The sequence below is a fragment of the Typopeltis vanoorti genome, chromosome 2, assembly GCF_054136105.1.
Source record: "Typopeltis vanoorti isolate ZY-2024b chromosome 2, IOZ_Tvanoo_1.0, whole genome shotgun sequence".
NCBI classification, from domain to species: domain Eukaryota; kingdom Metazoa; phylum Arthropoda; class Arachnida; order Uropygi; family Thelyphonidae; genus Typopeltis; species Typopeltis vanoorti.
This window is the reverse complement of record NC_143550.1, coordinates 61,602,545-61,616,403: the sequence shown is the minus strand read 5'-3', so window position 1 is coordinate 61,616,403 and position 13,859 is coordinate 61,602,545. Positions and strand designations below refer to the sequence as shown.

Sequence of the window (13,859 nt, the reverse complement as noted above, 5' to 3'; positions counted from 1 at the left end):
GTACAGTATGAAATATCTGTACTTTCTCTTAAATGTATTCCACCCATTAACAAACTGCATTCCTTTCTCCTTGCACAGCTCTGCCAACATATCCTTTATACTTCTTGTTTGTCTTCTCGAGTTTTCATCATCATACCTTAATGACAGACCAATAACACCTTTCCTATCATGCTGTTGTCTATAACTTGATATCCGTTCTTTCATTTCCCTTCTGTCCAACCAAATCATTTGTTCCTACAACCACTACTAGCTCTTTTTGCTCATTTACTTCTCATATCTTAAGCATCATCCACCCTGTTCATTCCGCTCCTTGCAAAAAATGGACCTTGTGGTTCCTTTCAGTTCATCGCATTTTTAATAATGGGATTTCTATATATCACCACTCCTGAGTCATTCATCACCTCTTTATCTCTACTTTCTTTCATTCTATTCCTATTTACACATTCATTCCTATCCACCAAACATTTAATCTCACTGTGAATATTCCTCATCTCAATTTCATCCTGATCAACTTACTCTTCAAATCTTGTATCTTGGCAATCACACTCTTTTGTTCCTATAGTCTTGCTGACTTTTGTTCTTTCATTTATTCTTTTTGTTCTTGCAATCACACTAGCTTCACATTCTCTGATACCTTTCAGTCCAACAAAATACCACACTATCTACAGCCTTGTACTTACGTTCTTGTTTAGTATCTGTACAAACACACCTCAATATTCCCCCATGCATACATGCTGCACTCACAACAATGAACTCTTTTTGAAGAGCTCAAAAGTGTAGTTCATTGTTAATTGCATTTGATCTTTGCGGCACATGACATACTGATTTTGTTCATATCACCATTTAGTTGTCATTAAATGCAAGCTACAAATTTCAGAAAATTTGTAGCATTACTAATAATGTACAAAGCTCCACAGTTAGGCTAAGCTATCAAAAATAAGTTTTTTTTTTTTTTATATTTTTTGAAAATAAATTATTTTTTTAATTTATTTTTCTAGTTATTACACAAAATAACACTTGCCTTTTTTTGAGCTGTACCTTTTTTTAAAGGGACAGCAGCTTTGCCAGCAGCTGTCATGGATATCAAGCTTAAAGGATTAGCAGTCGCAACAATTTTCAGAATTGGGAGTTTTTATATTTGACCTACACATGAACAGTCACAAGATCTGTAACACATTACTGCTGTGTAAGCAAGAGGAAGGCAGAGTGGGGGGAGACTGTTCCAAAGAACAGAAGTAGATGGAAAGAAAGAAGAGTGAAGTTGGTTCAGTGAGAGTTTTAAGAACTGTAAAAGGGTGTTGGTTAGCAGTGGTTCTTGTTCTAATGGTTTTGGAAAATATGGGCATAATAGTGGCCAGTTCAGCAGAACATTTTCCATTGAAGTATGTAGAAAAGGTACAATGCAAAAAGTGAATGTCCATCAGAGAGGGGGTCATTAATTAACTGGATTTCCCTTTTCTGGATAGAATCGAGCAATCTTAGAGAAGATCCCAAATATGGGAGCAGTATTCCATGGCTGGGTAGATTTGGGCTTTGTATAGAGTTAGCAGCTGTGAAGATGAGAAGTAGTGTCTTGTGTGAAAAAGTGCACTAAGTTTTTTTTAATGCAGCTTCAGAAGCTGTAGCTGAAATGTGTTTGTGCCAGGAAAGGTCTAGGTCAGTCCAAGAAATGAAATCTGGTCATGTTTAGATATCTGGGTATTAATGAAGGTAAGGGCAAGCTCTTTCTTTCAAGAGTTCAGACAGGACTGAGTTTTGGTGGCATTGAAGACTACAAGGTTGTCCTTGTCCCATTGAGGTCACATAGCTAGAAGATTGGAGTTCAGGGTATTGTTTGTGCTGATCTTGAGGATTCTAATACTCGAACACTACAAGGTTTGTCAAATAAAAAGGAGGAATGGAGTGTATGGTCATCATTCACCATGACACGTAATGAGCACCTAGTGAGAAATTTAGAGATTCAGAGTGTAGAAAGCAGACCATAGGATGGCAGTTTGCTAAGTTGGCCCGTGTGCCAGCCCAACCAAATGCCTTTGAAATGTCAAGGACAACCATGTGAGCATCTCTGAATTTTTTCCTGAGACCAGAGATGGGTGGTGAAAACTAGATCAGCTGTAGATCACCAGTATCAGAATCCATACTGTTGGTCACTGATTAGTTGCTAGGTCTCTAGGTTGGTTCAAGCATTAGTTGTTGATGACCTCTATAATTTTAGAGAAGAAAAGTTAGAGCAATTGGATGGTAGTTCGTTGGTAGACTTTTATCATATTTTTTTGGGATGGGCTGGATGTTGGCCTGTTTTAATGTTATAGGGTAGATGTCAGTTGAATTAGATGGAATGAAGAAGTGACACAGGATAGGCATTAGTTATGGGCACAAGTTTTTAATACAATAGGTGGGATGCAGGAACAGATGCCTTGTTTGTGTTCAGGTTATTAAGGATTCTTTGAATTTCTTTCTGGTGGAAGACTATGGGTGACATGAAGAGAATTCTTGGTGGAGTGGAGGAAACTTTGCCTAGGTTATCAAGAGAAGGCTTCTGTACCTTGGGAATGAGGAATAGAAGTCATGGACGTCATCCCTTGTAATGCCAAAGGACACAAGACATGCCAGTGAGTCAGCCCTATCTTGTGTCCTTTGGCATTACAAGGGATGACGTCCATGACTTCTATATATCAAAAATTTGCATTGTACCTTTTCTACATACTTCAGTGGAAAATGTTCTGCTGAACTGGCCACTATTATGCCCATATTTTCCAAAACCATTAGAACAAGAACCACTGCTAATCAACACCCTTTTACAGTTCTTAAAACTCTCACTGAACCAACTTCACTCTTCTTTCTTTCTATCTACTTCTGTTCTTTGGAATAGTCTTTCCCCACTCTGCCTTCCTCTTGCTTACACAGCAGTAATGTGTTATAGATCTTGTGACTGTTCATGTGTAGGTCAAATATAAAATCTCCCAATTCTGAAAATTGTTGCGACTGCTAATCCTTTAAGCTTGATATCCATGACGGTTGCTGGCAAAGCTGCTGTCCCTTTAAAAAAAAAAAGGTACAACTCAAGAAAAGGCAAGTGTTATTTTGTGTAATAACTGGAAAAGTAAATTTAAAAAATCATTTATTTTCCAAAAATATAAAAAAAAAAATTTATTTTTGATAGTAGTGTAATCACCTCAATCCAGATGTGAGAGTGGTGGAAACAATGTTGAAGATGTGGTTGCAGCAGCACAAGGTGATGGAATGCATAAAAAGTGAGGATGAGACAGGGATGAATGAAGATCAGGGAAATGGGAGAGGTCAGACCAAAGAATTGTAGCACAGTAGCTAGAATAGAGAACAGTGCTGGTAGAATCGCTTCAAAGACACAGGGATTGTTACGTTTGTACACAAATGTAAGGAGTATTCGAAACGAGAGCTGAGTTTTTTGCATTGATTGAGTCAGTATGCCCAAATATAATTGGAATAAGTGAAACTTGGTTGTCTGAGGAGAATGTAAGTCAGGAATAGAAATGGAAGGATATATAATTTTCCTAAAGAATAGAAATGTGAAAAGAGGAGGTGGAGTGCTGTTAATGATTGCAGAGGAATTATGTCCACAAAGTGTGGAAGTTGATAGTGCATGCACAGATTTTGAATCTGTGTGGTATAAAGTTGAAATTATAAGGCTAGTTTATCTGATAAGATGCTGTTATAGGCCAGTGAATGTAGAGAATACTGATTGTGAAATGTTTAGGCAAATTGGTTTGGCAAGTAAAAAGAAGGTGATCCTAATAGGAGACTTTAATTACAGGAATATTGAATGGAAGGAGGAGATAATGTATGGGAACAAGGAGAGTGAGTTTGTTGAGTTTCTGAGAGATAAATATCTTTAGCAGCACATGACTGAAGCAAGTAGAGACTTTAATGTTTTAAATTTGGTGATGACTTCACAAGTTGTTGTTAATGAGGTGTTGGCACTGCTGCCAGTTGGTGAGAGTGATCATGAGGTACTACTTGTTTGGGAAGTGGTGAAACAAGATATGGATGTGGAAGTATAAAGCAGGTGATTATAGGAAGCTCTGTAGTCAGTTAGCATCAGTGTGTTGGTAGATAAGCCGAGCAGAAAAGATATTGGCAGTGCATGGAAATTCACAAAGCAGCATTTGACACAAGCACTGCATACGAAGGGGTAAGTAAGTAAATAGAGTAGGAGTAAAATGGATGAACAGTGAAATCAAGCAAGGTGTGTTGGGAAAGAAAATGCTGTGGAGGAGGTACAAGACAGTTGGTGGTGATCGGATCCACGAAGAGTATAAAGTTCAGACTAGGAAGGTGACGAGCATTGTAAGGAAAGAAAAGGTTTAGAGTATTTGATTGGAATACTCCACACCTTTACTCCACTGGTCTGGCCAAGGTTAACAGGGAATTTTTCTGCTATATGGCAAGCAAGAGAAAGAATAATTATGGCAGGTTGACTAGTGGATAGTCATGGCTGTAGAATAACAGTTGCAAAGGGTGTAGTGGGATTATTGAACTAGCACTTTATCAGTGTATATCATGCTGGTGTAAATGATGTGGTGCAATATATAGAAGGGAAGCAAGTATTAAGAGAATTGGAAGTGATAGGATCAGAGATGTATCAAGTGTTGATTGGGTTAGATGTGAATAAGGCTGTGGGAATGGATGTCATCATCAAGTATTCTTAAGGAATGTGTACAACAGTTTGCTATGCCCTTGACTTGGTTATTTAATGAAAGTCTTGCAGTGGGTAGGGTTTCTAAGGAGTGGAAAGAAGGCAAAATAGTACCACTCCACAAGCATGGTTTTAGGAGAAGTTTCCAATTATAGACCACTCTGTATAACTGCAGTTGTGGTCAAGGTGTTGGAGAGATTGGTAAGGAATAGAATACAGAATTGGGTTGATGGACAGCATTCTTTATGATGGTCAGCATGGAATTGTGAAGGGTACGTCCTGTTTTAGCAATTTACTTGCATTTTATGAAAGGGTAATGAGTGCTTTAAGGGAGAATCATATATAGTGATATTCTTGGATTTTGCAAAAGTGTTTGACAGATTACCATAAGTTGCAGAGATTGGGAATGGATAGCATATTGGTTAGATGGATCAGAGATCGGCTCTCCGATACCAGCAAGTTGTGTATGATGGAGCAGTGTCTCAAAAAAGGTGGGTAACCAGTGGTGTGTACCTCAGGGTTCTGTTTTTGGGCCCTTGCTGTTTAACTTGTTTGTAAATGATATATTGTGGATTGACTGGTGATCTTCAGTTGTTTGCTGATGATGATGCAAAGTTGAGAATTATAAGTAGCACTGCTGATGTTAATTCCCTTCAGGAAGATTTCGATAGACTTTTGACTTTGACAAAAGAGTGGGTTTTAGGTTGTAGTTTTAATATTAATAAGTGCAAGTTGTTACATTTTGGAGTGCAGAAATATAAGGCTGTGTACAATATTGATGGTGTCATACTACGGGAGGTGGATGAGATTTGAGAGTGATGGTTGACTAAAGTTTAGAGGGCATATAGTAAGTGTTGCAAAGACTGCACATCGTAATGCTCTTACAATAAGAAGTACTCTAACATGTAAGGAATAAGGAAGTGGTTGTGCCACTGTATCAAGCACTGGTTAGACCACTCTCGGACTGTTGTGCTCAAATTTCGTCACCTGTTTTTCATTATGGTGTGCAAACAGAGAGGGGCCAGAGACAAGTGACTAAGAGAATATCAGGACTTTGGAATGATAGTTTATGGTGAGAGAGAGAGAGAGAGAGGTTGAAGAAATGTGGATTGCAGAGTTTGATGGATAGGAGGAAAAGAGGTGATATGATAGATATTTAAGTCAGTTGAGAGGATTTTATTGGATTAATCCAGATGGGATTATAAAAAGAGTAGAAGGCAAAAAAGGAAAAACCAAAGGCCATCCCTTCAAGTTATGTAAGAGTGTGGTGAAGAGAGGTGTGAGGAGTAGATTTTTTTACATGGAGAATTGTGAGTGAATGAAATGCATTATCAGAATGTGTGTTAAGCAAGGAATGTTAAAGATTTTAAGATTCGGTATGATAAATATGTTGTCAGTTGAATGAACCTCCCATGATGAGTCACTGACTCCATGGAGGTTGCTATAATAATAATATTATTATTATTATTGATACAATAAAGAGCCAAAAGGCTTTTATTTTTGGCAACATAAATTATTTAATAAAGGGGATAATAAATCCCTCATTATTTCAAAGCCGAATAAGAAACTCTAAGATCGAAATCTCAGAGTTTCATGCCGAAGAACGTTCGGCAAGTCCAAGTGTAAGTCAACGCCTGGTGGTACAACACTAGGGCAACTCAGAGCCAAAGGCGGGGCAAGCTTCAATCACTGTTATTTTCTCATAATGTAAAATGCAGCTCCTAGGAGATGCATTACTGTTTTACATTATAAGGGAAGGTCACTCTCCAGACCAGTTTCGACCTTTATTGAGGTCTCATCAATGAGTAAGTAGACCTGGATAATACCAAGGTTTTAGTGAACAGAGCTTACATACTTTACTATACGAATTGCCAGAAAGGTGCACCCATATATTATTACTACAATAAAGAGCCAAAAGGCTTTTTTTCGGCGACGTAAATTATTTAAGGGGGTAATAAATTCCTCATTATTTCAAATTTGAAATAATGAGGGATTTATTATCCCCTTAATTAAATTATTATTGATAGTGATATCTTCAGTACAAGAGAATATAGGAAATCTGAAATTAGAAGTGATCGATTATTTAGTTTTAAGCAGGATAAAAATGCATACATTATTGTAAAGAAAAGTGTGCAGGAAAGTGTTAAAACAGAATTAAAATCAATCAGGCTTTTACAGGAGATAGTGAATTACTGTATTTTTCGGATGATAAGATGAGCCCCAAATTTATGAGACAATTTTTAGAAAAAAATATATTATTATATAAAAATATTCACAAACCTTAAATTTCATTTATTATTACCATAACTTCTCGGCACTATCACTCATCGCGTTACTATCACTTTTCGTATTATTGTCTGAACTATTGTTATCACTCTCTTCAAAAACTAAGTCATCTTCAGCACCATCCATCACGTTACTTATGTCGCATTTTTTAAAATACTTAATAATCATCTCGTCTATTCAAAACTGACACTCGCCCATTAACTACTAGGATTTCCACATATGCAGTGAGACATGGTTTGGCTCACAAACCTAAAATTTGGTACAGATATGTGAACGATATCTTCATCATTTGGAACAACAACAAAGATGACCTATATGACTTTCTCAAAAAGATTAACTCCTTCCATCATTCGATTAAATTTACTCTTGAAGTTGAAAGAGACAAACAACTACCGTTTTTAGACATCTTAATCAAAAAACAAATTGTTGGCAGCATAAATCTATCGGATTTATGCTGCCATCAATTTGCCATCAGGAAACCGACCAATACAGGACGCTACCTATATTTCAGCTCATCTCACATAAACTCAGCATTGTACACATGTTAAAGAAAAGAGCTATTAGCATCACAACAGACAAGACCCTTCAAGATGAGTTAACATTAATTTCTAACAATCTGTACTTGAACGGCTATCCAAGAAGACTAGTCATTAAAATCCTTTTCTCTGAACCACTACAAAGAGAACAAGAAGATATTCAATATATAAAAACTATTGCAATTCCGTGTGTAAGTGGCATCTCCAACAAACTGTCCAGCCTCCTGAAACCACACAAAATAAGAGTAACATTCCAACCAATAGAAACTATTCGTAAACTACTAAGATCTTCAAAAGATAACCATCCTTTCTATAAATATGCTGGTTTTTATAATATTCCATGGTCATGTGGCTCAAGTTACATCGGACAGACTTCAAGAAGCCGCGAAATCAGGCAGAAGGAACACATTGGCTACGTAAAAAAACAACAGACAGGACCTATTGTCTCATTTCTCTACAACTAACCATGTCATCGAGTGGAACAAAAGCTGTTCCCCCTTACATAGAGGAAAACTACCATTCAAGAATTTTCAAAGAAGCAGCCACAGTCGCTCGTTCTACTGTTAACCTTAACAGAATTCAAGGTTTTATACTCCCAAAGATATGGAAAACCCTAATTAGATCTCTAAAAATACAAGAAATGAACTTCAACACAAACTGCAGGAAGTTCCTTTTCAACAGTTAGCTAACCTTGTACGCGCGATACGTGTTTCACTCGCATTCGATGCTATTTTATTTGTAATTATTCTTGTCAGTTTTACAGTTGCTCATAATTGTGAGATTGTTTTAAACCTATATGTCAGTGCCCTGAAGATGCCAACAGTTAAAGTGTGGTGAAACTAGTTGGTAGAGTTGATAAATTTTATCAATACTTGATCTGTAAACCAAATATTATTTTACTAATTTATTTCTTTTGTTTAGGTCTTGATTGTCGAGAAATGGCAGTTGTGGAAGACTTTTGTTTTCCAAAGTTAATCACAGCTGAATCGCCCAATAAGGCAGTTACCTCTTACAAGAGGCATGCAGAGGAATTGGACAAATGCAAGAAAGCTGATAAACCAAAACATCAAAGACTGAGGCATGTTAATTCTTCAAAGGAAAATTTTTTGTTTTCAAAGAATGGGCTCACTCCAAAGTCTCATAAGCATCGAACTCCAAGAAGACCACTGCAGGATCTATCAGGCCATCACAATTTTGGCTATGTTTCAGCAACTAAAGAAGAGAGGATGCAGACAACACCTACTAAACCACTCGAAGTGCAGCAGGATCCAGTTACTCCAAGTTCTAATTGGAAGATGCTTGCATCAGTAGCAGCTAGTCTTGAATATGCTTCAGAGGAATCTGGAAAGGTAAAGATCGGGTCCTATTTCATAATGACAGTGTCACATATGTTAAAAAACAGTAATGCCGTGAATCAAGGAAGTTATAATTTGAATTGTCTAATTTGCTGACTTTACTTTTCTTCTTATTATTACTATTGCTAGTTGCTCAAAATTCATTGGAGAATTTGCATTTTCAGTAATTAAAACAGTGTCATTTAAGTAATGGATTCTAAATTGCAGTCTGCTTTTTTTAGTAGGTATGTACATATGAGGTGTTTGTTTTACAAGATTGCTTTTTTTTTTTTTTTTTTTTAAATCATCATCATTATCAAATTCCTGCCATATACCCACAAGGGGTGTACAGGATATGATAGTACTACATGAAAAATTTACATCATTACTAACTTCCTATCTACAATTTTACTCCAAATCAGTCTGTTACCTGTCAAGACTCCAACATTATCAGATCTTATATTTCTATTGTCTAAGGCACCTTTACCATATCAATCCATCTATATCTTGGTCTTCCTCTGGGTTGTTTACCTGCCAACCTTGGCAGAGAACACTTGTTTTGCTAATCTTTCCTCTCCCATTCTGTTTAAGTGACCATACCACCTGAGATTAGCTCTGTTAACGCATTCCTGGATGCTGACAATGTCAAGTTCTTTCCTAATATCCTTGTTTTTAATATGGTATTGACATTGATGCTATCTGTTTGTCCACCCTAATATTTCTCAGAACTCTTATATCTGCAGTCTTTAGTCTTTAGTCAAGTGTTTTACTTCTGACCCAGCTCTCAGATCCATAGGTTAAAACTGGTTTGAACACTGTCTTGTATACAGCTAATTTAGTGTTCTCACAAATTTCTCTCTTCCATATAAATTTATTCAGTTGACTTCCTACCATATACAAGCTTTGTTGATTCTGTTGTCTATTTCCATATTTAATTTACCATCTTCACTAAAAATCTTGCCTAAGTAGCTGAAAAATGTTTTACTTGTTCCACAGGTTCTACATTCCCAATGCAGTTAACATTTTCAATGATTCTGCCTATTTTCATTGTCTTTGTTCTTTTTATGCATGAAATTTTATTTTATGCAAAAATTTTGGGCATGAACAGATGCCATTGTTGCCATCTGTTCATTCCCCTAATCTTTCTCAGGACTCTCATATCAGTGGTCTTTGGTCAAGTGTTCAAAACAAGTTAAAATTGTTTTGAACACTGTCTTATATATAGCCAATTTAGTTTTTTGACTAATTTCTCTCTTATTCCATATAATTTATTCAGTTGACTTTTTATTATACCAGCTTTATTGATTCTGTTGTCTATTTCCATATTTAATTTACCATCTTTACTAAAAATCGTGCCTAAGTTGCTGAAATGTTTTACTTGTTCTATAGGTTCTCCATTCACAATGCAGTTGATATTTTCAATGGTTCTGCCTATTTTCATTGTCTTTGTCTTTTTATTGCTGACCTTCATACCAAATCTATTACAACAGTTATTCAATTTAGTCAGGGAATCTTGCAGACTTGTAGCTGATTTATTTAGAAGTATAACATCATCTGCATAAAACAAAGCACTGACATTAACATCTCCAATTTTGATATCCAGTTTAATACCACTTTCCTTCATAATGTGATCCATATAGATAATGAATAACAGAAGGGGTAATGTACATCCTTGTCTGACTCCAGATTTAACATTAAACCATCTTCCTGTACTTCTTTCAATTCTAACTGCTGACTTACAACTCAAATAAAGACTAAATATTGCTTGATATGATGCCTCATTGACACCATATAACTGTAGCATTTTGAATTGCTTTTCGCTCTCTCTCTCTCTCTCTCTTGGCACCTTGTCAAATGCCTTTTCCTGATCTACAAAACTTAAATATAGCGTTTTGTTATATTCCCATGATTTTACTAGTTTTGACCAAATTTTAACTGAATGTTGCTGGCCTTGTTGACCAAGTGGTTAGCATATCAGCTCTCCAACCAACAGGATGTGGGTTTGAATACCACTATGGGCATGAATGGTTGTGATTGTCCTAAGGTGAGAAATAAATTTCATTGCCTAGTGTGAGACCATTGTCTTGCTTATTGGAGGCCTGAAGTGGCTTGGAAAATTGCCTCCTTTATAGCAGGTTTTTCAGACTGTGTAAAAAAATAAATAAACAATGCAAAAAATATATAAAAAATTTATTTTAAAAAATAAAATTTAAATTTATTTAAAAAAAGAAAAAACTCCTTAGGCTAACCAGTTATCTGTTTGGCGAAATGGGCCATCCCAATTCAACAATCAGTGACACTATACTGATAGAAGTACAGAGAGTCAACTGCAAGGGCTACCCAGTGGATGATCTACCACTTATCAAACGTGACTGTAGGGTGCTATGAAAAATAATATTTATTTTCTAAATTTAAAATATATATTGACTATATATAAATTTCTGCTGTTTAATGCACATTATTAAGAAAGAAAACTTGCTATATGGTATATTTTAATCTGAATTTTATTATTGAAAATATAATAATGTTTTGAGTTTTTTTTTTTTCCCCATTCTGAATAAATATTTAACAATTCACTTCAAATAGTGGCATGCATGTATGCTAAATTTTAAGCTTTATTTTTGTGTGTTGGATCTAAATCATGCATGCCAGATAAGTTTGCAATGCTAAGAAAGCGAAGAGCTAACCTCTTGGATCCTTAATCAGTATGTTGGCAGATTTTATTGTAAAATAGTTTTTCATTTTAAAATCTTTGAAGAGTTCCTCAATTTTCAATTCTTGGTATTTTACTCAGGGTGTAATAAGAAATTTTAAAATTTATTTATTTGGTTGCCTCTTAAATTGTCTAGAAATTTGACTTGTGCTTGATTTAGTTTAGTTTTAATTATGCTTGAGATAATTTGACTTTAATTATGCTATGAGGCCAAATTGTCTGTTAACTGCATATCATCTCATCTCCAGTTAAGTTTTTCTGGTTTGTAGGATAAAAATCAAGTTTTTGGGAAGAGTAAATCTAGTCTCATGCAGAGGCTGGGTTTGCTAACTCACCTTTATTTGAAATGCTGATAATTATAAAGGTTCTTTATGCTCTAGCTGGAATTTAGGCAGGACCCTGACAGTTGAGCTAAAAATCCATTGAGTTTTCCAAGTTCCTTTCTTTTCAGGTTACTCAGTTAGTTAAATGTTTATTCATCTGAAAGTAAAAATCTTTGTCTAAACATGTTTTTTATTTATTAATATTCCTATATAACAATTTGTTGAAATTTTAAAACATATCAGGAGGGTGCCAATTGTGAAGGTATTTTTCATATAAAGGAAAATACTAACAAATGGTTGGAATTGAAATTATTATTGAACAGACACCTCCATGGAAATCAACCTCTCTTTCAAACAAAGCACTCATAACTGACTCTGCAACCCATTCTGCTTATTCACTACATTCTAAGCAAAACATGTCCTTAAGCCCTACTAATCACACTTTTACTCAACTTCCAAGTTCTGCCCCCTCCCCCCTTGCTGAAACATTTCCCCTGAATCAATCCGATTAAAGCCTTTAAGTAACTTAAATGTTTCTATCATATCCCAACATTTTCACGTATCAGACAACTTCTGCAGTTCACACACACACCCACACACACCCACCCTCAATCTATCCTCATAAGGAACATTCACAAACCACTCACCACATAGGTTACTCACTTCTGGATTTTCTCCACCTCTTCCTCATCCCCAAGAAACCCAGGAGACCAGACCTGAGCACAGTAATCCAGATGTGGACATATCAAAGCCTTATAAAGAAGAATAATAATTTCCTTATCTCTACTTGTTAATGTGTTCTTCAATAGCCAAGTAATCTTATGGGCAACTTTATCAATATCTCCTCTAAACTTTAATTCTCTATCTACCACCACCCCAAAATCTCTAGCTTCATCTATTTCCTAGAGTACAGGGCCATCAATGTGATACATGTAATTTTTTTTTTTCCCAAAATGCATAACTTTACATTTCTTAACATTAAGCTGATACCCATTCTTTTGCCCATACTGACAGCATATTTAAATCATCCTGCAAGCTCTCCACATTGCCTTGATTAACTATTACTCTACCTAATTTCACATCATCAGCAAAACTGAATATTTCCTTTGAGTTCATTTCCTATATCATTTATGTATAAATTAAACAGTGGTTCCAGCATTGAACCTTGCAGCACATCACTTAGTCACCTGTTTTTGCCTTGATTCAGCCCCTCTATATACCACTTTTTTGATATGTCTCCAGCAGCCATCCTCTTATCCACTTAACCAGTGTTATGTCCATCCCCATTTATTCTAATTTGTATAACAGAGTTCGATGCGGTATTCTCTCAAATGCTTCTTCAAAAATCCAGCGAGATCATCATGTAGCCATTTCCTATATCCAACTCTTCTGTTACTCCCTTGTAAAAAGTTAGTAAATTACTAAGACATAACCGACCCTTCACAAAGTCATGTTGACCCTCATACAGAATCAGTTTTATCTACTCATTCTTGAATTCTCTTTTTGACCAATTTTCTGGTACTATTACCACCACGCCTGAGATACTGATTGGTCTATAATTTGCTTCTGCATTCTTAGAACCTACCTTATGCAAGGGAATTATTTTGCCCTCTTTCACTCCCTTGGAACTCTGCCAGAGCTGAGACTTAAATTAATGAGCTTAGTGAGAGGGGCATTGTCAGTTCACCTACACAATCTTCCAAAACCTGAGCTCATATCCCATCTAATCGCAGAACTTTATTTACTTTGAGATTCTGCAATATTCTAAGAACCTCCAATTCATCCACCTTCTGTTTCCACATTAGTATGTCATATGCACTCATGAGCAGTTGAATTAGAGATACCTGCCTAGTAGTGGGTAGCATCCCCTTTCACCTTGCTGACGGCGGCGATGCGGCATGGCATGGGCTCCACAAGGCACTGGAAGCGTTGGGGAGCCAAACTGATCCATGACCATTGCACTGCCTCCCACAATGCACGGAGATTGGTCGG

General features: G+C 36.2%; 1 protein-coding gene across 4 annotated transcripts in view; it reads left to right on the top strand.

The window, feature by feature from the left end:
• Positions 1 to 13,859, top strand: part of LOC150109078 (uncharacterized) — a 324,345-nt gene that overhangs the window by 65,517 nt on the left and 244,969 nt on the right. For all 4 annotated transcript variants that reach the window (XM_090411522.1, XM_090411531.1, XM_090411541.1 and 1 more), the window contains exon 2: positions 8,419 to 8,846. In XM_090411522.1, the coding sequence (XP_090267648.1) occupies positions 8,419 to 8,846 (428 nt within the window). The remainder of the gene's footprint in view (positions 1 to 8,418; positions 8,847 to 13,859) is intronic.